This window comes from Gopherus evgoodei, chromosome 4 (genome assembly GCF_007399415.2).
Source record: "Gopherus evgoodei ecotype Sinaloan lineage chromosome 4, rGopEvg1_v1.p, whole genome shotgun sequence".
Classification (NCBI taxonomy): domain Eukaryota; kingdom Metazoa; phylum Chordata; order Testudines; family Testudinidae; genus Gopherus; species Gopherus evgoodei.
In genome coordinates, this window is record NC_044325.1 from 20,157,077 (window position 1) to 20,181,878 (window position 24,802).

The following is a 24,802-nucleotide window of genomic DNA, read 5'->3' on the forward strand; positions in this document are numbered from 1 at the left end:
CTCTTCCAGCTTAACTGTGAGGCACTGATAACTACTGTCTGGGAAGGGTTTTCCAACCAGTTATGCATCCACCTTATAGTAGCTCCACCTAGGCAGTATTTCTCTAATTTGTTTATGAGACAGTCATGTTACCTAGTGTTACCTAGGGAGGTGGTGGAATCTTCTTCCTTAAAAAGCAGCAAAGAGTCCTGTGGCACCTTATAGACTAACAGATATATTGGAGCATAAAGCTTTTGAGGGTGAATACCCACTTTGTGACGCATGTAATGGCAGATAAAAATCTCTAAGGAAGGAGGAATGTAAGGTCAGGCTTGACAAAGCCCTGGCTGGGATGATTTAATTGGGGATTGGTCCTGCTTTGAGCAGGGGGTTGGACTAGATGACCTCCTGAGGTCCCTTTCAACCCTCTTCCAATAATCCTCAAATGATATAATAACAGATTTTTTTTTCTGATTTCCTACTGTTAGCAAAGCTGATGCGAAGACAAATAAAAACAAGCCATCTCTCAGGAGTTAAACCTACTTTACATAGTAACTTACCAAAGTCAATGTCAAGTAGTGCTGCGTTGGCACCTTCAATAAGAATTTTCTTTGGGGAGCCATGAAGAGCTTCATACATAAAATAAACACCATCTCGGACCATTGGTCTTATTTTTTCAGCATACCCCTGAAAGTTTCAACATAAATGTACATTTCACCAAACAGTGCTGCCAGAAAGGCTGGAGCAATGAACAATATAGTCAGCTGTAAAAACTCACAAATAATTCTAACATGCCAATCTCAAAACTACATTTTACCTGGAAAACAAAACAATTAGTTATCATGCCATAAAAAAAAATGTGCACCTAGTCACTCACACAAAAAAAGACTATTAGAATGTTGTATACCATTTCTATATTGCACACCTCAGCAGCAATGATGTACAGCTACAGCATATTGTAAATAGAACATAATCTAGCCATACTAATATATTGAAGAGACAGAGATGCTCTGTTCAACACTAATTGCTAAAAATAGTTCTCCAATAGGCCTGGAAGCCTGCCCCGTCATGGGCAGAAGGTTGAGAAAAGTTACTGCAAGTCTGTATTGCCCAGATCTCTTTAAGAAAACATGATCATTTTATCGTGATACACATTACATTAGAATAACAACTATGATTTGAACATCTCTTTTTATTAGGACTTATTTTTAATATTCCTTATCTGAGAGCATTCTATTATAAAATGTATTTTTTACTGTGATTCATCAGTTGTATGATGTATGTATGTATGTATTTCCTCAATATACTTTAATTTCTTATATCATTTTTATAGTTTTACAATTGTTATTAATTTTTATAAGAAATAGTTCAGAGAGATTTTCAGCTGGATTTATATTTTAACATTTTTCTACCTCGGTTCTTTTTACATCTTTATATATGAAGGAGGTCAGAACAGATGATCACAGTGTTCCTTTATGGCCTTAAAATCTATGACTATATGAATCTTCCTCAATATTAAATCTTTACCTTTAGTTTTTTCAGTTGCCCTTCTGTGTCTATTTCCAAAGTGGGAAACATTGACTTGTATTGGTGTGCCAGATTCTTGAACCTGCAAAACATAAAAAACTTGTATATGCAGAACTTGCACTGGTTTCTGTTTTAAAAATCTTTGGCAACAATTCAATTTGCATCATAAAATAAGCATAGTAAAGGTTCTCCAGTGAAAACACATATGACTCACATATGAGTATAAAAAACATCTATCCATGCCCTGATCATTTAAAGTGACTGGAAGCTGTGCACAACACAAGAAATATTTACTAAAGTTTCTCCTCCACCTACTTCCTTAATTTTTTTTTATTTAAAGGATTTGCACAAAAACTCATACACACTAGTTTAAAAATGTCCCCTTATAAAGCCAACTTGTCATCCAAAATGTACCGTTCCTTGATGGACTATTTTAGAAGTATTAATAATTGTACCTTGAAGAAAATTCATCAAAGTCTGAAAGGAGGTCACAAATACGAAGGCCTGTTCGTGCAGCTTTGGAAGAATACGTTGGTCCAATTCCTTTCTTTGTCGTACCAATACTAATTAAATAAAGAAAAAAGTATGTCTAATGTGTATATAAAAATATGTTTTATGCTAGTGAATTTTATCAAAACTTTTCATTATACTACATATTAGGGAACTGTTCTGAAATGGAGATTAATATTTTATGAATAAAGCTCTAACTTTTTATTGTTACAGTACACACGCATAATTATTGCTACTATGCACTGTGTGCAGAATAGGCCTCAATCTTTGGGTCTGGCTCAGCTCAGCTAAGAACCCCTAGGATGGGAGGGGTGTGTGTGTGTGTGTGTGTGTGTGTGTGTGTGTGTGTGTGTGTGTGTGTGTGTGTGTGTGTGTGTGTGTGTGTGTGTGTGTGTGTGTGTGTGTGTGTGTGTGTGTGTGTGTGTGTGTGTGTGTGTAATAAAGATGTTGGTATATAACTACTTTTTTCCCTCTTGTGCTTGACGCTGTACTTCTTGAAGTCCATCAACTGCTTGGTGAAAGTCGAACACTGCACAGCAAAGGAAAACAGCAGAAACAAGATGAGACACCCAAGATGAAAACCATTTAACAAAACAAAATAAAACCACAGGTATCTACAATTTAAATGCTAGGTGCAGAAGCCTTTGTGATTGTTGAATGCGCACTGTTCTCACATGAAGTATTACAGAATATTATGAAAACAATCGTACAGGACTACATATTAGAAACTATAAATTCTATTAATATCTTACTGGTAATGTTTATTCATTCCCTATAGCATGGGAAGAAACAATATTAGATACCAATACTGATTCCTTTTCAAGGTAAAATAGCAGTTTTGAATGCATGTGTTGGGCCTATCATTTGCATTTCCTATCAGTCCTTTCTATGCTTTAATCTTCACTTTGATAAATACTTACCAATGTGTGCTCTATCTGATATGATGAGTCTTTTCTCCCAATCCTTTAAACCTGTCAACAGATATAGATTAAAAATTTAAGATTTATATTCTGCTGAGGTTGTCAGACTTGGGCATTTACTTTTAGTTTTCCTGTATCTTTCTTCTAATTCTCTTTCTTATAAAATGTATTGCAAATCCAGACGTATAGTTTACTTTAAATGAAGCAAAAGTCACCTTGGTTAAAGCATAGCTGGCTATGTTACCATTTTCTATTAATCAACTGTTTTCAACAGGACAATACTTTCTGATTCTGGTATGGACAAAGGTATCAGGTATTCCTCACAATCCCATTATACTGTAGCACACATTCAATTTTTGTTATAAATTAAGTCAAAAGCTATTAACTGTGTTGTTAATCATGATACTTAATTTTTTTTCCAAAATGCTGCCTGTCTATGAAAAAAAGCTTTAACCAATTTTTTTAATTGTATCCACAATTTGTTCCCACCAAATCACAGAATTTGCAAGTACAAACATTTCTGCACAGAAGCTGGGACACAGAAATCCTGGCCCTATTGAAGTCAATGGGATTTTTGCCACTGACTTCAGTGGAACCAGGATTTCCTTTTATCTTTTGTTGCAACAAATAACTGCACCCATAAAATTCAGAGACTGTTCTTTAAAACTTGTCTCTAAGACACTTACATACTGTATTTTGTCAGGACTGGTCTCTAAATGATTTTAAATCTGGAAAATTGCTATAAAGAATATTTATGGCAAGTGGTCAAAATCTGGGTCTGAAATATACTTTGTTTTAGCTACCGTTATAAAAATATGTTTACAAAGTTAGTTGACACAAACCTTTCTTTTCATTTTTTTCAGCTTCTTCAAACAAGCCTGGTAAATGTATAACCACCCCATTACCTTTGGGAAAACACAAAAGATTTTTTTAAAAAGCAGGACATAAAATATACATCCTTCAAAATGACTCATGTAAACACCATATTTTGTACTGAAAAATCTTAGTAAAACTTCCCTAGGACTGAAGACTACCCTGTGCTCATCATTAACTGGTTTTAAGAACCATTGGAGCTAAATTCACATTTGGTATAAACAGGTGCTAAGTCCAGTAAAGTCAATAGAATTGTACCTGCTTACATCAGATCTGAATTTGGGATTTGATTCAAAGCCAGCTGAAGGCAATGAAGTCTTTCCATTGATTGAAATGGCTTTTGGACCTCAATTCCTCCTTGGTTTAAGCTCAAAGAAGTCAGTGGACTTTCACCAGGGATATATATGGCTGATATTATTTAAGTCTTCACCTATCACATGCATTTGGGAATAGGCAACAGGGGATGGATCACTTGATGATTACCTGTTCTGTTCATTCCCTTTGGCGCATCTGGCATTGGCCACTGTCGGAAGACAGGATACTGGGCTTGATGGACCTTTGGTCTGACCCAATATGGCCGTTCTTATGGTCTCATATCTTTACACTGAGCTCAAAATAGCTACTCTGATACATGAGCAATGCCTTTTTCCTATAAAGCTGGAAATTAAGATCCATAAACAATACAGTGTGTACTGGAGATGAGGAAGGATTAGACACATCGTGGGCTGGGAACACCTGCTACTTGCTTCTTCCTGGAAGCACCAGAAATACATGCAATACCTGCTTCTCTGCATAAATCTAGATTGGTCATTAGTTATTTTCCATGCTAACTGAAATCAGAACCAACCATGTTTGTCACCAGAAAAACAAGTTTTATTTGATATATTTTAATATTAAAACTAGAGATGGGCTGGAACCAGAACCACCGATATAAGCACCTTCAAAATTTGGAGAAGGAAAAGATTTAAAATCTGGGATTGGACCTAAGGGCTATGCTGCTGTAGCATTTCAAATGTAGACACTACCTATGTCAGCAGGAGGGATTCTCCCATCAGCCTAGGTAATCCACCTCCATGAGAGGCGATAGCTACGTCAATCGCAGAATTCTTCTGTAAAAGCAGCAAAGAATCCTGTGGCACCTTATAGACTAACAGACGTTTTGGAGCATGAGCTTTCGTGGGTGAATACTCACTTCCTCAGATGCATGTTCTTCTGTTGACTTAATGCTGTCTATACCGGGGGATAGGTTGGCTTAACTACGTCATTCAGGGTTGTGGATTTTTCACATCCCTGAGTGACCTAGCTATGCTAGTGTAAATTCCCAGTGTAGACCAGCCCTACCTAATTTGACTCAGGCCAACCTTTAGAGTACTTACAACAGTATGTTAGTGTAGTTTTTATGAGTTTGGTGTAAGGTTAAAGGAAAATTGCAGCTATTTTGATTAGTACAACATTGTAAAATATCAGAGTAAGGTGTATTTCATATAAAGAGTGTACTGTGACATCTACTCTTTCTAAAAGCTTTAATTACATTTGTCATTTCTTAAATATTCCCTGTAACATCTATGTTGCTGACAAGTGGTATAATTAGGGACAATAAACAAGATACAAACTATCCAAACATTAGTTTATTTGCTAAGGCCAAATATTCAAACTCAGATGCATAAATTGTGCCAAGAAAACCCAGGTTGTTCATGTAAAACAATCAATTTGCAAACAAGTGCATAGTTACCATTTGGGTAGGCTCAGGCACTAACTTCTTTTAAAATCTGACCATTGGCCTCTATTTTTTAATGGCCCTTTAGTTTAGTTCAGCTATAGTAAATATCCTGTTGAAAAATTATTCATGAAGTGCAGTTCATGGTCAGTATGTAGGAAATTTATACATTCTTGGAAATCCAGCTTCTGGTTTGCATTCCAGCTACCATGTTCAACAAGCCCAATGAATGCAAACAGTGTTGCAATGACATTTGTATCATGATGTTTTGACACAAAAATCATAACATTGCAATGTGACATCAGCCCAGAAGAGCACACATTTCAAGATGTATGGATGACAAGAGACTGCCTGGAAGATATTCTGCCAAGTAAAGCACTGAATCTTGGGACCTCTATGTGCAGATGTTTGCATCTGCAAAGCGCAGGCACATGTATATGCATATGCAATTTTGTACATGCACATGTGGAAGACGAGAGTTGAACTCTCAAATAGCAAAAAAAAAGCAAGGAGACAGAAAGGAAGATTAATATTTTCACAGTTTCTCTAATCATGAATATTAAAATGACATGAATAAGAAATAACGGTGTGAAATGTGGCAAATAATTTTACAACTGTAGTAATAAAAACAAAAAAGCTGAAACTGAAAGAATCCTTACTCACAACCTTTCATGTTTTTGTTTGTTAATTTTATAAAACCCTGCTTATGATTGCCTTCCATGCAACATTAACTTTTGAACAGGACAAGATGTTTATCTTACCAATAAAGGAAATTGCCTTTGGATTAATTATGCCACTAGGAAAGAGGTGAAAATCATATTCTTTCCCATCAACGACGACAGTGTGGCCTGCATTATTCCCACCCTGCAAAAGAAAGACACAAACTGATGATTAAGGACATTATAATGTCTTTCTACTGTTGTAGCTAAAGATTTGGTAGTTTGGTCTTTATTATTTCTGCATCATTGTCGTATTTTAGTTTTTCAGTTATGCCCAGCTTTCCCAACCACTAGAGTCTGGTTACATCTCATATGGATTTTTTTGGTTTTGAAATATGAAAATGGGAAACTGCTTGTTTTTGACAGTTTTTGGTCAAACTCTGTTTTTTTTATTTTGTTTGTTATTTGGAATTATTCTACAAATGGTTTATATGAACATATTTTAGCCTGCAGATTGCTCACCAGCTCTTTCCAGTGAAACTATTTGCTATTCGATATTTCCCCTATGTGATTTGTCTCTCGAAACATATTTGATTGGGTGATAGAGTCTGACAGAGAGTCACAGTATGCTTAAACTCCTCAAATCTAAGTCAGGCACCTAGGACAGGATATGAGTAACTCCCAGTTAAGTCACTCAGCCCTTGCAGTTGAAGAATAGGGGGGAAATTTTCAAAAGTGCTTAAGTTACTAAAGAACCTAAGTCTCATTTTCTAAACTCATTTTCTAAACTTGTCTTAAACTTGCATTTAAAAGCCTAATCTAACTGAAAGTGACCCTTGAAAACTAAGGGCCAGATTTTTAATGGTGTTTAGGCACCAAAACACACCGATAGTAACTACTGGGATTTTCACAAGTGTCTAGGCATCCAACTCCCAAGTAGTTTGCTCAAGAACACCACAGGACATTTTTTCCCCTTCAAGGGCTGACCATGGGTGTCCGGAGCCCTCACAACTATATTAATTGTGTTATAGGATGTGTATTCATCATGGGTTTTGAATGCTCTGAGACTGTAAGGGCCCCCAAATCATGGGATTGACATAAAAATCATGAGATTAAAGAATATTAAATAAATAAAAGTTGGGTTCTCTTTTAATTGCCTTCTGGGTTTTGAGCCTCAGGTCACATTTGCAAGCTTTTCTCCACAACCATGAGGGCCAAAAACTTGTTTCTTTTAATGAAATCAGAGATTTTCAGGTAATTCTGTAGCTCTAGAAAATGGGGCTTTAATAAAAAACATCAAATATAGACTCATAGACTCTAGGACTGGAAGGGACCTCGAGAGGTCATCAAGTCTAGTCCCCTGCCCTCATGGCAGGACCAAATACTGTCTAGACCATCCCTAATAGACATTTATCTAACCTACTCTTAAATATCTCCAGAGATGGAGATTCCACAACTTCTCTAGGTAAACTATTCCAGTGTTTAACTACCTTGACAGTTAGAAACTTTTTCCTAATGTCCAACCTAAATCTCCCTTGCTGCAGTTTAAGCCCATTGCTTCTTGTTCTATCATTGGAGGCTAAGGTGAACAAGTTTTCTCCCTCCTCCTGATGACACCCTTTTAGATACCTGAAAATGCTATCATGTCCCCTCTCAGTCTTCTCTTTTCCAAACTAAACAAATCCAATTGTTTCAGCCTTCCTTCATAGGTCACGTTCTCAAGACCTTTAATCATTCTCGTTGCTCTTCTCTGGACCCTCTCCAATTTCTCCACATCTTTCTTGAAATGCGGTGCCCAGAACTGGACACAATACTCCAGTTGAGGCCTAACCAGCGCAGAGTAAAGCGGAAGAATGACTTCTTGTGTCTTGTTTACAACATACCTGTTAATGCATCCCAGAATCACGTTTGCTTTTTTTGCAACAGTATCACACTGTTGACTCGTATTAAGCTTGTGGTCTGCTATGACCCCTAAATCTCTTTCTGCCATACTCCTTCCTAGACAGTCTCTTCCCATTCTGTATGTGTGAAACTGATTGTTCCTTCCTAAGTGGAGCACTTTGCATTTATCTTTATTGAACTTCATCCTGTTTACCTCAGACCATTTCTCCAATTTGTCCAGATCATTTTGAATTCTGACCCTGTCCTCCAAAGTAGTTGCAAACCCTTTGGTATCGTCCGCAAACTTAATAAGCGTACTTTCTATGCCAACATCTAAATCGTTGATGAAGATATGGAACAGAGCCGGTCCCAAAACAGACCCCTGCGGAACCCCACTTGTTATACCTTTCCAGCAGGATTGGGAGCCATTAATAACTACTCTCTGAGTACGGTTATCCAGCCAGTTATGCACCTACCTTATAGTAGCCCCATCTAAATTGTACTTTCCTAGTTTATCTATAAGAATATCATGCGAGACTGTATCAAATGCCTTACTAAAGTCTAGGTATATCACATCCACCACTTCTCCCTTATCCACAAGGCTCATTATGCTATCAAAGAATGCTATCGGATTAGTTTGACACGATTTGTTCTTTACAAATCCATGCTGGCTATTCTCACCTTATCACCTTCCAAGTGTTTGCAGATGATTTCTTTAATTACTTGCTCCATTATTTTCCCTGGCACAGAAGTTAAACTAACTGGTCTGTAGTTTCTTGGGTTGTTTTTATTTCCCTTTTTATAGATGGGCACTATATTTGCCCTTTTCCAGTCTTCTGGAATCTCCCCCGTCTCCCATGATTTCCCAAAGATAATAGCTAGAGGCTCAGATACCTCCTCTATTAACTCCTTGAGTATTCTAGGATGCATTTCATCAGGCCCTGGTGACTTGCAGGCATCTAACTTTTCTAAGTGATTTTTTACTTGCTCTTTTTTTATTTTATCTTCTAAACCTACCCTCTTCCCGTAAGCATTCACTATATTAGACATTCCTTCAGACTTCTCAGTGAAGACCGAAACAAAGAAGTCATTAAGCATCTCTGCCATTTCCAAGTCTCCCGTTACTGTGGGCCTACCCTGTCCTTGGTCTTCCTCTTGCTTCTAATGTATTGATAAAAAGTCTTCTTGTTTCCCTTTATTCCCATAGCTAGTTTGAGCTCATTTTGTGCCTTTGCCTTTCTAATCTTGTCTCTGCATTCCTGTGTTATTTGCCTATATTCGTCCTTTGTAATCTGACCTAGTTTCCATTTTTTATATGACGCCTTTTTATTTTGTAGGTCATGCAAGATCTCGTGGTTAAGCCAAGGTGGTCTTTTGCCACATTTTCTATTTTTCCTAACCATCGGAATAGCTTGCTTTTGGGCCCTTAATAGTGTCCTTTTGAAAAACTGCCAACTCTCCTCAGTTGTTTTTCCCCTCAGTCTTGATTCCCATGGGACCTTACCTATCAGCTCTCTGAGCTTACCAAAATCCGCCTTCCTGAAATCCATTGTCTCTATTTTGCTGTACTCCCTTCTACCCTTCCTTAGAATTGCAAACTCTATGATTTCATGATCACTTTCACCCAAGCTTCCTTTTACTTTCAAATTCTCAACGAGTTCCTCCCTATTTGTTAAAATCAAGTCTAGAACAGCTTCCCCCCTAGTAACTTTTTCAACTTTCTGAAATAAAAAGTTGTCTGCAATGCAGTCCAGGAACTTATTGGATAGTCTGTGCCCCGCGGTGTTATTTTCCCAACATATATCTGGGAAATATCACAAGACTTGTGACAAAAGGGCAAGAATTGACAACACTGTGTATTCATTTCTACATGGCTTATATTATATGAAAAAAATATGAGATATTTTAGTTTATTTTAATGCATGTTTATGTATGTTAGTATGCACATAATGTTACTGTTATGTTACTTATTTTTACTTGTAAGTTATGTGGAATTTCAGTAAATTCCAGCCCAAAGGCTGCCTTCTTCAATACATAATTTTATTTAAAACTTTTCCAGTTTTAAAGATTTTGGCATTTAGGCCTATCTGTGATATTGTATTCCTGTATCAAACTTCAGCCACCTCTGCAATTTACAGCACAACAACATGCCTCACATTAGCTCTTCTCATCCTCCCAAAACAGTTTTAAAATATTGATGGAGAAAGAAAGAAGGAAGGAAAAAGGAGAACATGGAGGCGGGGGGATGGGAAAGCATGATAGAGGAGGAAAAAGAGAATGGCGGTGCATTGAGAGCCTTTGGCATGGGGGGAAAGGAGGTACATGCAGAGCTCCTGGTTTGGGGGAAAAGTGGGGACTGGGGAAGTGGAGGAGGCATACAGAGCCCCTAGCATGGGGAAATGTGAGTGCACAGAGCCTCTGGCATGCAGGAATAATGGGGAACCCTGGCTGACATGGAGGGAAAAAAGAGATGGGAGGGGAAAAGGGGATGCACACTGAGCCCCTAGCATGGGGGAATGGGGGGCACACCAGAGCCCCTTGCTTTAAGAGGAGAGAATAATGGGAGAGGGAGAGATGGGGGGGGCACACATAGAGCCCCTGGCATGTGAGTGGATTGCATGGAGTCCCTGAACAGAAGGGGATGCGAGGGTCACACACAGGGAGCTTGTAGGGTGGAATGGCGGGATACTAAGAGCCCCTGATGCATGCAATGAGCTTGGCCTATAGAAGCTACGAGGTGTGCAACTCCCTACTTTTATATATTTTTTTAAATGCTAAGATGTTGAAATCAGAACAAATATTTCAATCTCCTAAAACCTAATAAGCTCATCATTGGTATGATAAATAAATACAAATACATACAGCTTGAGACCTGATTAAAGCTTCTGACCTGTGAAAGAATATACATAAAATATTTCTAAAGTTAATATCCTTAACTGCAACTCTGTATTTCATACTTCGTACTTGTAAAGTTAAATAATTCTTGGTTGTAAATAGAACCCCTCTTCCCCTAGAGCAGAACCCCAAAACTGGGCTGCAGAAGATGGGAAGAAAGCAACATATTCAAAGTTTGTTATAGCCCATTCACTCAAAGTCCTAAACAGGATAATTAGACATCCTCATGAAAATGAGCAGAACCGAGGAATTAAAACCAGAACAGCATAAGATTTTTGCATCTGAGGAAGCGGGTATTCACCCACGAAAGCTCATGCTCCAAAACGTCTGTTAGTCTATAAGGTGCCACAGGATTCTTTGCTTTACAGATCCAGACTAACACGGCTACCCCTCTGATATAAGATTTTTGCTCATCTTTAGCCCTTCCCTTCTGCAGAAGTGTAGTGATGTTCCTGTGGGGAGTAACATGACCTAAGGACATGAACATTGGTTTTCTGATATCTGTAAATAAGTTAGTAACAGCTAGCCTATCACACAACAAATGAAATAAAAAAGATGTCACTTGATCTTAATTTTCAGCTGTTTTCTTCTAATGATTATATCAGATAATACATTTAGTTCCTCCTGTGGGTTGTCACCCCATTCAGCTGTGTTTAGGGTCCCTTGGGACACGTTGGGAAGAGAGCAACCGACTGCCCCAATGTCCCACAGGGACAGCCTTCTCCACAGGTTAGGGATGGTCCAGGCAAACCATCAAGATTCTGGGCAAAGGAAGGCAGGGCTAGTGGCAAGAGTTTAGGATTCTGGAACTGAAGCCAGGGGTCAGAGCCAGTGCCAATATCAAGAGTCAAACTGAGGGCCAAGCTAGAGTCAGAGTCAGAAGATAAGCCGAGGGTCAGAGACAGAGTCAGGAATCAGGCTGAGAGTCAATACCAGGTCTCAGGGTGTGTGTTGGTAATTCCAGGAGTCAATCAGGAGTCAGAATCCAAGTCAGAGATAAGGTCAATACCAGAAGATCAGGAACAGAGAAGCAGAGCAGCTAGTAAAGGATCCATACTGTTATCTGGACACTTCTTGGGATGCTCCATGGGCTTATACAGGGACAATGAGCCAATCAGAGATGGCTAAGACCACTGTCAATTAGACTCCTTGACATGTAACTTCATGTGGCATCAAACATCTGTGGATTGTGGGTTACAGGGAGTAGTCAGGTTATAGCTGGTGGCAGTATGGGGATGCTTGATTCAAGTCCTGATAATCTCTACTCTTCCATCTGAATCCCAGTTTCTCCCCTAAATTTTCTTATTTGATAACCTTTCAACATCTCGCTTGATAACATCTGATACACTTTATACTAATGTGCTGTTCACAACTCCTTCCGGGTCACAACTGAGCAATAACAAGAGATTATGGGATTTATATTATCTGTTTCAATTACAGCACTCTGCCTTTGTTACTAATATCACCCATGATTTTTATCTCTGTCTACCCATGCATGACATTCCTTTTCTTGTAAATTCCTAACTGGAAAATAAGCTGACTTGGATAAAGGTGACTTCTCTACAATTTTCCTATATATCCAGAGAACAACTAATAAGAGACAGCACTTGTCCTGATGGTAGATCTTTGTAAGCCATAGATATTTGCAAACTTTTCCCCACTGCTTATGGAACTGGGCTAACTCTTACAGCAGCCGCCTCCACTAAAGTGGCATTCCATCTCTACTTCCCATTCCTAAAGGAATTCTGACATGAGCTGTTATTTACTTCTTCGCATAACACAAGAACTAGGGGCAACCAAATGAAATTAACAGGCAGCAGGTTTAAAACAAAAGGAAGTATTTTTTCACCCAACACACAGTCAACCTGTGGAACTTCTTGCCAGAGGATATTGTGAAGGCCAAAACTATAACAGTGCTCAAAAAAGAACTAGATAAGTTCAGGGAGGATAGATCCATCAATGGCTATTAGCCAGGATGGGCAGAGATGGTGTCTCTAGCCTCTGTTTGCCAGAAGCTGGGAATGGGCGACAGGGGATGGATTACTTGATTACCTGTTCTGTTCTTTCCCTCTGGGGCACCTGGCATTGGTCACTGTCGGAAGACAGAATACTGAGCTACAAGAACCTTTGGTCTGACCCAGTATTGCTGTTCTTATGTTCTTATTTCTGAATTTTGCTTTATGAGTTAAATTTGTGGGGCCAAATTTTCTTTTGCTCTCCACTAATACACATTCAAAAACCTGGATTTGTGTATGTAATCTCACTTGTATGCTTACACAAAACTAACTGTAGTTAGGATCATTAAACTTATTTGTACTTGCTTCTTTGGGTTTGCATATACAATAAGATTTGCCCACATATCTGGCAGGCATTTTAATTAAGGGAGATTGAAAACGTGTCCCCTAGAATTGTCAATGATTATAGGTAGGTAACAATTTTCATGTTTATAGAAGCACAAAAGTAATTGCTGAACTAAAACTAGAAGAGACTCACAAGGATTTATTTTGTTGTATTCTGCAAACTATAGGAAATAAATCCTGGCCCTACTAACTTCAATGGAAGTTTGTTACTAATTTCAGTTGGGCCAGGCTTGTCATAAGTATGCATTAAAAAAGAAAGCCCCTGAAACAGTGTGACCAAAAAGGTTTGGGATTCAGCCATTTGAAATTTAATATTGCAAACGCAGCCAGAATTGCAGAATCTGATTTTTCTACCAGGGTGACTGTAGACTTCCCATTTGGATATGAAGAAGCAAGACAGAATGGGGAAGAAGATCCTGAATGTTCTGCAGCTGACCTCCAGAGTTCCTGACTGTCCCTGCTTTCCACTTTTTATTTAGTCCTTGTGACTTCTGCTTTATTTCCCCTGGCTGAGACCTGTGAGAATCTGATTATGTGGATTTATTAATGCAAATCTGTGACACTAAAAACTCTTGTTAAATGTTTGATAAAAATTCCAGTTGGAATCCACATTTTTTTTAATTGTTATTTTAAAGGGGTTCCTGAAAAACAAATTTGGCCTCAAGTTTAAATTCTATTAAAAAGAAAGGAAAATACTTTACAAACTTTAGACCAGAAAATATGTTCCCACAACATACATTTGATTCCAGCAGAAACAATTGTTTTAAAAGAAATAAACACTCCTCTGCCGTCAGGGATGTAGACAGCTTTTTTGGGGAAGGAGGTAAAGTTATACAACAATAATAGCTGTTGAATATCACTTTAATGAGATTTCTGTACCATAACTAAATTTGTTTACTTTTAATAAACTGAGATAACTTAACTTCTATTCTAAATTCGGTGTTTCCTTTATTTACCTGAGTGGATAAAAATCAATTATTTTTTAAAAAATAAATAAATAAATCTGATTTTTTTTAATTTAAATCGGATTTTTTTGATAAAATGCTTTTTGAGGAAAAAACCCTATCTAAAGATAGTTTTAATTAAGATACATTATCACTCAAAGATATTGCATCATGGAATAGAATTAGAATTTATAATCCCTATAGTATGAGACAATATATTCATGTAATGCTTAAGAAAAAATTTGTAAATGAGTTCCAATAAATTCATGGATTAGGGCCCAATCCTATGGAATTCTAGGGGCTTCTGTATAGATTATTTAGGTCAATCTTTCTATCTACCCGATGGGACTCAGTGTTCAGTCTAGAAGATACCATCAGAGATGCTTAGTTTTGCAGTTCTCAAACTGTGGATTTGTGTCTCCAGAGGTAACATGCTTGTTAACAGCAAAAATGGTTTTAAATAAATAGAGGTGAGAAATAACAGAGCTCAACTATATTGCCCCTCTGCAAATTTGTGTACACAGAGTCTATCCCTTAACTCTCTAAAAATGCAAAGTTTCAAAAAGTTCAATGAATAGAAGCTCGTTGGGGGTGGAATAGATCTGGACAAGAAGAAGAAATCTGGAAATAAATGTGAGATGGGAGAGACAGGCAGTAGAAACAAAAGTGAAACTGTTTGAACAGCATATTCCAGAAGTTTTGAGTTCTTTCTGAGTGTAGCCTTCGTTGACTTGAGATCTACCACACCATTCTCTCACTAGAAGGGAAAACTTATAATGGCAGCAAGCCGTAAAAGAGACCCAGTTTAGAAATATTTTAATGAAGTTCCTCTATCTGTGGGTAAGACAAGCATGCATGTAAAATGCAAACAGTGCAACAAAGAAATGCAAGGCCTGGTTGCCCAAATGAAACAACATTATGAGAAGTGTTCCTTCACAGGAGGAAGCTGTGTTGAAGATGATGAAAGGAAGATGTCTGAACATGAAAGATCTTCAGGTTGGTAAACTTTTTTATTTCATACTTCTTTGTTAAGGGCTGTCTGTCTTCCTTCTGGACTATTCTTGAACTCTCATGTTTGAGCAAAAAATATAGTTGTTACTCTATGGTACTATCATTTTAGATGCAGTTGTGAAAAAGAAATAAAGAGCTGAAATAGGCGGATCTTCCTTTTACAATTTCACCTTTAGGTAGTACTGAGTGTCAGTGAATGCAATGAGTAATACTAAATTAGCAGTATGGTAATAATAATTAAATAACTGCATTGACTTATTTTGTTTAGGGGAATCCATCCTCAACGTACAGGATTCTGAAAACTATCCACCTTCAAGATCACAATCATTTTCTATAGTTTCAGAGTTATCTGCCAATTACAGTGTTTCAGTCACATCATGTATGTCACATAGCCACAGTATATCACCTGTAGCAAAAAGAAATAAAAATCTCTATCATTATCCAGAAACAACCATAGATAAGTTTGTGATAAGAACCAGCAGATTACAAAAAGAGGTAATTGATGAAAAAATTGCCCCGTTTGTTTATGCAACAAACTCTCCTTTTCGTATAATTGAGAACCCACACTTCATTAACATGGTTCAGTCATTAAGACCAGGATACAGTCCATCCAACAGAGAAGATGTTGCAGGCAACATGCTGGATAAAGTGTATGAAAGAGAAATTGAGCAGTGTGCAAAAGGTCTAGAGGGTGAAATTGTTAACCTTAGTCTTGATAGGTGGAGCAATGTCCACAATGATCCTGTTGTATGTGAATGTCTTCCTTATAGAAACAATTGATACATCAGGAAATGCACACATAGCAGAATACTTACAAGAAGTAGCAGTAAAAGCTGTAACAAACTGTGCAAAAAATTTAAATATCTAGTACGCAGCTTGGTCACAGACAATGCTGCAAATGTATCTTAGACGAGAAGAAATTATTTAGAAGAGAGCACCAAGCTAATAACATACAGTTGCAGTTCTCATTTGATGCACCTCTTAGCCAAAGACTTCAGTGTTCCAGAAATAAAGGCTAATATTGTTGAAATTGCAAAATACTTCCGTAACAACAACTTTGCAGCAGCTGCTCTGAAAACAAGTGGGAGGAACCAAGCTAACTCCCTCACAAGACATGCAATAGAACTCAGTAGTGGACTGTTTTGAGCACATATCAAGAACTGGCCTAACCACAAATGACAGTTTGTGAACAAAATTGTGAAAAAATAGATGGCACTGTCACAGCCAAATTTCTCAGTATTGGGCTTAAGAACACATGCTGAGTACCTTGAAGCCTATTTCTGTAGCCTTGAACAAAATGCAGGAAAATAGCTGTTTTATTGCTGACGCTGTTGAAGTTTGGAAGGAACTGAGTGAAATCTTAAAAGAGAAATATGCAATGACAGAACATAAGAACGGCCGTACTGGGTCAGATCAAAGGTCCATCTAGCCCAGTATCTGTCTACCAACAGTGGCCAATGCCAGGTGCCCCAGAGGGAGTGAACCTAACAGGCAATGATCAAGTGATCACTCTCCTGCCATCCATCTCCATCCTCTGACAAACAGAGGCTAGGGACACCACTCCTTGCCGATCCTGGCTAATAGCCATTTATGGACTTAACCACCATGAATTTATCCAGTTCTCTTTTAAACGCTGTTATAGTCCTAGCCTTCACAACCTCCTCAGGTAAGGAGTTCCACAAGTTGGCTGTGCGCTGCGTGAAGAAGAACTTCCTTTTATTTGTTTTAAACCTGCTGCCTATTAATTTCATTTTATGATCCCTAGTTCTTGTATTATGGGAATAAGTAAATAACTTTTCCTTATCCACTTTCTCCACACCACTCATGATTTTGTATACCTCTATCATATCCCCCCTTAGTTTTCTCTTTTCCAAGCTGAAGAGTCCTAATCTCTTTAATTTTTCCTCATATGAGACCCTCTTCAAACCCCTAATCAATTTAGTTGCCCTTTTCTGAACCTTTTCTAGCGCCTGTATATCTTTTTTGAGGTGAGGAGACCACATCTGTACTCAGTATCCGAGATGTGGGCGTACCATGGATTTATATAAGGGCAATAATATATTCTCAGTCTTATTCTCTATCCCCTTTTTAACGATTCCTAACATCCTGTTTGCTTTTTTGACTGCCTCTGCACACTGCGTGGACACCTTCAGAGAACCAAGATCTTTTTCCTGACTCGTAGTAGCTAAATTAGCCCTTTTTACCCCTTTCTCCAGATCATTTATGAATAAATTGAATAGGATTGGTCCTAGGACTGACCCTAAAGTTAACCCTACAGAGTTAAATTATAAGTTTTAAAAAAACCTGAATGAGACAAGCCCTATCTCCAGCTCATTTCTGTGTAAATATTCTCAATGCTCGGTACTAGGGTCAAATCTTAACTGCTGAAGAAGAGGAGTTGGTTATGACATGGACATCCAGCAATCATCCCTCCATAGTGCCAACCATAATAAACTTCAGAGCTAAGGTGAACCATTCAAGAAATATACATTTGCTGATGATGTTTTAAAGAAAGTCACACCAGTGAACTGATGGAAGTCACTTAAGCACTTGGATTCAGAGACTATTGAAGTGATAATCTCACTTTCTAAGAGCAGTAGCTTCTTCTGCTGGTATAGAAAGAATATTTTCTTCTTTTGGACTAATTCATTCCAAATTGAACAACTGTTTGGTACCTGAAAAAGCAGGAAAGCTTGTTTTTCTTTTCCAGATTACGAACAAACAGAAAAATGAAGGTGAAGATGACTAAGTTAGCTGCAGAAGCCAATATTTTTAGTTTCTCATGTTGACCTGGCTGACACAGTCAATTTAATTTTGAGGGTTTTTTTTAAATATTTAATTTAACTATTTTAGTTAAAAACAATTTTAACAAAAACAAACCTGATTTTAAAAAACTTGAATAACTAAATTCAAAAATTCATATGCTTGTTTTGTTAAAATATTATGTTTGCTGTTGAGGAAAAAAATCCAGAATACTTAACGTTGTTGTTTTAGTTAAATAAAACAATTTAAATGTCTCTCTGGTGATGTTCTCCTCCTAATATAGCATGGCAAGGAAATCCTCCAAATATTAACAATTAACCTGTGGAACTGGAGATAATTCACCTCCCAGTGCTTCATAAATATCTGCTTCAATTACCTTTGGTAAATGAAATAACCAAACAATCATTCATTTTCTGATATAGCTGTATCACTAATCTAAAAAGTTTTCAAAATAAATCACCTTCTAAAAATGTACAGTGTGCACCTTCTAAAAATGAAACCTACATCTATGTCTGAGTTGTTAAGAATATGTATTAAGGTTATAACAACCAACAAGAATGCACTTTTATGTAGAAATCCATGATTAAATCAAGTCTTCCTGACTATGATTTAAATCATTATATCAAATTCACCCTACTATTTACTAATGCAATCTTGTTGTCTATGCCCAGAGCCTGCAAACCAAACATTGCCATACTAAGAACCCAAGCCCTGACTCTGCAAACACTTAAATGTGTATAACTTTACTGCCATAAGCAATCCCCACTGAATTCTCACATGAGTAAAGTCACACACATGCTTATGTGTTTACAGGACTGGTTCCATGAATGTGAAACTGACTATAAATAAAAGCGAAAAAGATTTCTTTGATTTTCATTGCCAGTGATGAGACATATGCAAATTATAAAGAAATAAGACAGTCAAAATTAAACAGGATTTTTTAAATTCTTTCCATTTTAATAATCTGTAGTGTTACTATTAACACAAGCTACAATGATTTATTCACAGTATATGATTAAGTTGACGGAATCTTTTTTAAATGTTGTCCTCTAAATAGCAAATTTGTAATCAAGATTGGCACTTTAAATATTTTATTTGGAAAAATACCACTTAAAGCACCTTAAGCCGTCTACTTCTACTTTTTTGCCATTCAAATATAAAAAACTGCTATTCTGATTTTATTTTTCCCTTCAAAATGATTAAAGTCTTCCCTCAACCACCACCCATTAAGACCCGAATCCTCCAGCCACATATACACTATGCTTAACTTTATTACCATCTGTGGTGGTACTACTGACAGAAGTAAAATTAAGCAGGATTTGGGCCTAAATAAAATGTGTGTCCAGATCCAGTCTTAAGCTTTTCAAGCCAAAATTCCCTACCCCACTTTCCTAAAGTGGTTCTAAAATCAGGGCATACACTGCTGCCTATAAAAGTTTACAGAGAATCTTGTGGAGGAACCTTAAGTATATTCATCTGAATGATCTGAATGCGCATTCATTAGTCTCCCTTTGTAGGGAAAACCTCCCAAGGTGATTCAAGATCCAGCAGCTTACCATACCAACTGAAAATACTTTACCCACATTCTTAATATTTAACTCCTGTGTCAAAGTTTATTTACTTAACATATTTAATTAGGAAATGTCCTTGGGGTTATCTCAGTTTCAAGGATATCAGTGCTTTTCACTGCTTGCCCTTGTGCATTTTAAAATAGAAACATTTCTATTTTCAGTCTCTGAACTTTGAACTAGTTAGTAATTTCTCCCTTACACAATAACAAAACTGGAATAGAATTAAATCCATTAAGTGCAAGTGGTCAACTCAGTGGAAATGGCTGCTAAACGAAAGATCTTGGGACCTGCTACATATAATCGCAGAAATGTAGGGCTCTTGCAGAACCCAGCCCAATGAATTTTCCAAAGAGGAACCATCCATGGATCATGAGGACACAGTGCAAGGAGGGGAGAGGGCAGGCCACCGGGAAACTCTAGCTGCTCCGACCTCTGGTCACGTTAGACAATCATCTGACACCTGCTGCATGCATCCCCTCTCCAGCCAGCCGATGGGCCGCTATCAGAGGGCAGCAGACGACTTGCTCAGACACAGCCCATGCCTGTCTGAACATCGGGATCTTGTGTCTCTTATCATGAACGGTCAGCTATTTATATTTATAGTTCAGGACTTTCTCTTCCCAGTGACATTTCAATGTGCAACCAGAGAAGGGGGAAGGGTCGCAGCTCAGTCCTTGGGAAGAATCACACCTCCTCCTCGAGCACAGAGGCAAGGGAGAGAAAGTAAAACAGGGAATGAGAGAGTGGGGGAAAGGAGGAGAGAGAAACAATGAGAATGTGCTGAAAAGAGAGGAAAAAGAGAGAGATGGCAGAACCAGATTGCAAAGACAGAGAGAGATGGTCAAGGGAGACTAGGAGAGATGGCAAAGAGATGGCAGAAACAGAGATAAAGATATCAGAGATGGATATCAGAGATGGAGAGATGGCAGAGACAGAGAGATAAAGATATCAGAGATAGATATCAGAGATGGAGAGATGGCAGAGACAGAGAGATATAGATATCAGAGATGGAGAGATGGCAGAGACAGAGAGATAAAGATATCAGAGATAGATATCAGAGATGGCAGAGACAGATAAAGATCAGAGCTAGATAAAGAGAAATATCAGAGATGGACAGAGATCAGAGCTAGACAAATAAAGAGAAAGCATCACTGACAGATAGATGATAAGATAAGATAAAAAAACTGGAGCTAGAAAGAGAAAAGGTGGAAACCGAAAGGCAGATAAAAAGGAGTAAAGGGAAAAGGGATCCGGGAAAGGGAGAGGAGAGAAGATGCCAGAGGGGTGAAAAGACAGAACAAGAGCCAAAGAAAAGCGAGACCAAGAGAAACGGAAAATCGGAGTGAAGAGAACAATAAAGGCACCAGGGTAAACACGCCAGGAGCCAAGCAAGTCGCCAAAGAGCAGAGGAGAGCCGCGGAGCCAACCCCCTGCGAGCCACCATGGCCCCGCTCCCCGGCCACCGCCGCCCTGCACCCACCTGGCACCTGCAGACGATATCCGCCTCGGTGGCCAGCAGGTCAACCAGCTTCCCTTTGCCTTCGTCCCCCCACTGCGCCCCGAGCACCACGGTCACTCTGCTGCCGCCCGGCTCGCTGCGCGCGCGCTTCAGCCCCCCGCCGGGGTGCGCGGCGCGGCCGTTGGACGCCCGGCTGGCTGCCATGGGGCCTGCCCGGCTCGCTCAGCGCCGCTGTGTGCGCGCTACCCCGCCGGGCCCGCCGCGCCTTTAGCCGGGCCCCGAGCCCGCCCCGCGCGCTGACGCGCGAGCCGCCTGCCCATGGCCCGGACCGCGGGAGGGGTGGGGGCGGGCAGTCAGGGGCACACGGACTCCGAGAGCGGCTCGGGACAGACACACTACACCGACACACACACACTCCAGGGGTTGTGTTACTGGACACACACACACACACACTCTCTCTCTCTCCCTCTCCAGCCTGAGGCACCAGCGGTTGTGTTACTGGACACACAGACAGTCTCTCTCTCCTTCTCCAGTCTGAGGCACCAGCGATTGTGTTACTGGACACACAGACACTCTCTCTCTCCTCCAGTCTGAGGCACCAGGCGCTGTCACTGGAGACACACACACTCTCCCTCTCCAGCCTGAGGCACCAGCGGTTGTGTTACTGGACACACACACACACACTCTCTCTCTCTCTCTCTCTCTCTCCCTCTCCAGCCTGAGGCACCAGCGGTTGTGTTACTGGACACACAAACAGTCTCTCTCTCCTTCTCCAGTCTGAGGCATCAGGCGCTGTCTCTCTCTCTCTCTCTCACACACACACACACTCTCACTCTCTCCAGCCTGAGGCACCAGCGGTTGTGTTACTGGACACGCAAACACTCTCTCTCTCCTTCTCCAGTCTGAGGCACCAGGCGCTGGCACTGGAGACACACACACTCTCTCTCTCCAGCCTGAGGCACCAGCGGTTGTGTTACTGGACACACACACACATTCTCTCTCTCTCCAGCCTGAGGCACCAGCGGTTGTGTTACTGGACACACAAACACTCTCTCTCTCCTCCAGTCTGAGGCACCAGGCGCTGTCTCTCTCTCTCTCTCTCACACACACACACACACACACACACACACACACACACACTCTCTCTCTCTCTCTCTCTCTCTCACACACACACACACACACACTCTCTCTCTCTCTCTCCAGCCTGAGGCACCAGCGGTTGTGTTACTGGACACACAAACACTCTCTCTCTCCTTCTCCAGTCTGAGGCACCAGGCGCTGTCACTGGAGACACACACACTCTCTCTCTCCAGCCTGAGGCACCAAGGGTTGTGTTACTGGATACAAACATACACCAACCTCAGGCACCAGTGGTTGTGTCACTGGACACAGACACACCCACACACACACTCGAGACTGAGGCACATGAGCCTGTATCACAGGACAGGGGCATCATTTCAGGCAAATTCTGTCCGTGTGAGGAGGGTGACAAGGGTGAGTCAGCATATATAACATTATACGTGATTCTGTTATATCCTGAAAAAACTGGAGTGGTGGAGCAGCAAAAAGTACATATGGACCTATTAAAAATCAGAGGAGGGGGGAATAAATGTCAGAAAGGCAACTGCCACCTTTTCCCCATAGCAAGTGACATCCCTGACTGGGGACAGACACACACTCCAGCCTGTGGTAGACAGGGCCATAGGTGCTAGAACTAGAGGTGTGGGGGGTGTTGCTGTACCCGTTAGCTTGAAATGGTTTCCTTGATATACAAAGTTTACAGTTTGGTTCAATGGCTCTCAACCCCCCCCACTATACAAGTTGTTCCAGCACATTAATACCTGAGACACAAGGGATTGTGTCAGTGTAGGTGTGTGTATGTTGGGAGGGAACAGACATAACAGCTTTTGGCTTGAAACACATGGGGCTATGTTGCTGAGGGAAAGGTGGATGGAAGAGCACGGAACATGTTCCAGTCTCATGCACTTGGTTCTCCATTATTGTGTAAGTGTGGTTTGGTGTAGGCTGAATACTAAACTTTCTTGGTCACATGGACCCATATGAATTTGTAGGAGCTGGGGGATGGAGCACACAATCTTCACACTTTCTATAGAAATTACAAGATTCCTAGTACATTTAGAACCATTTAGGCTCATATGCACACACACACAATCTTGTCTACAATGAAGTTTTTCTCAAAATCTTCTGCCTAACAATAATAGTTAAGGAAGTCAAGATTTAAATTAATTCCCTACCTGTCAAAGCATTCAAGAAAGGATGAGAGGGAGTGTAATAGACGTGGAGCTGATATGTAATGATGTACTGAAACGTAATCATTTGATGAACATGATATGTGACTGGTCAGTGAGGGGAAGGTATTGTATATTGGAATTACTAGACTTTCCTGTATGAATGCTTAATAGCAGACTGTGGGAAGAATAAACAGGACGGCAATACAATGGTTTCAGATAAATAAGCAACCTCCCAGCAAACGCTGGGGGGCAGTTACCAAACAATGGCAGGGTTTCAGGCTCTGACTAGGCAGAAGTGACACAACTGTTCTATCAGGCTTGGAGGCTAGAGATCAAAAGAATATTAAACAGTTAAAAAGCCTTCTGAGGAAAAGGGGGGTGAGTTGCCAGGGGCTGTGCAGGGTGTTGCCAGTGAACTCTGACAGGGACACAAGCTGACAGAGAGGGAGCTCTGTGGAAGAGTTTTAGGAATTAGTCCTTCCCATGTGTGAGATGGTTAGATACGTTGTAAGCAGACATATATATATAGGGTTGTTCATTGTTTTCAACATATGTTTTCTCTGAAATTCTTTTGTTATAAATAAATGATACTTTGCTTTCAGAAAGCTGTTTGGTCACTGATTAGCACTGTCATAGCCCTGGAAGATACAGGGTCTGTGTCTAGGTCAGACCAGTTGAGATAATCACAGTTAGTACTAAGGGACTGCAACCCAGAGCCCGGTTTGAGAGTGAGAGAATCATGTGATTCCACCCTGAGAGACAGGTGACCTCCAGAGGCCTGAGACCTAAGAGGTGTGCTTAGAGAGACCAGGAGGGCTCAGTTTAGTAAAAGAATGACCATGACCATTTTTTCTTAATAGAAAACAAAACATACACAACAGGCAACTTTGTTTAGCATTGTACTGAGATGAACAAAGACAAGAACAAAATATGCATCAAGTACAAATAGAAAACAATACAATGTATAGCTATTTTTAAACAATGCTCCATTAATAAACAGTCAAGATTCTATTTTACATTATATTTCAAAGTACTAATTATCAGACACTCAGTTTCTGTGTCTTGTTTCCACCAGCCTATTCTTTGTACTTTTTCACCACTACTACACTTTATCACTGCAAATCAATGATCAAAGAGGAAACAAGAAGCAAACAACAAAACTACATTTCCCTTCAACTGGTTTCACTTGCAGCTTGGATTCTTCCACCATTGTAAGTAGTAGGTAAGGGTGGGCAATTAGTTACACTTCTCCAATTGATGTGGACCATTTTGACGTCTGTGAGCTTATTATTTAAAGACCAAATGCTGAAGTCCTTTCTTGCTGAAGACAATTGGAATTTTGCCTAAGGGCTGCAGAATTTGGGCCTCATTAAAAATTAACTCTGCTTAAGAAACTAGTTTTGGGGTCTGCTTCTGCAGCTCTAGAAGTCAGTGACTGGTTGGAGAGCACAAGGACGTCAGAACAGGCCCTTATAATTCAG

General features: G+C 39.6%; 1 protein-coding gene across 3 annotated transcripts in view; it reads right to left on the reverse strand.

Moving 5' to 3' along the window:
* Positions 1–21,273, reverse strand: part of ADSS1 (adenylosuccinate synthase 1) — a 42,734-nt gene extending 21,461 nt beyond the window's left edge. Inside the window, exons 1-8 of one of the 3 annotated variants that reach the window (XM_030558627.1) lie at positions 21,091–21,273; positions 6,288–6,390; positions 3,779–3,841; positions 2,937–2,987; positions 2,479–2,545; positions 1,962–2,069; positions 1,507–1,588; positions 540–666 (exon numbers count right to left, since the gene is read on the reverse strand). In XM_030558627.1, the coding sequence (XP_030414487.1) occupies positions 540–666; positions 1,507–1,588; positions 1,962–2,069; positions 2,479–2,545; positions 2,937–2,987; positions 3,779–3,841; positions 6,288–6,390; positions 21,091–21,273 (784 nt within the window). Of the gene's footprint in view, positions 1–539; positions 667–1,506; positions 1,589–1,961; positions 2,070–2,475; positions 2,546–2,936; positions 2,988–3,778; positions 3,842–6,287; positions 6,391–21,090 lie in introns of all 3 variants that reach the window. The other 2 variants (XM_030558626.1, XM_030558628.1) reach the window with 2 other exon arrangements.
* Positions 21,274–24,802: the final 3,529 nt, after the last annotated feature.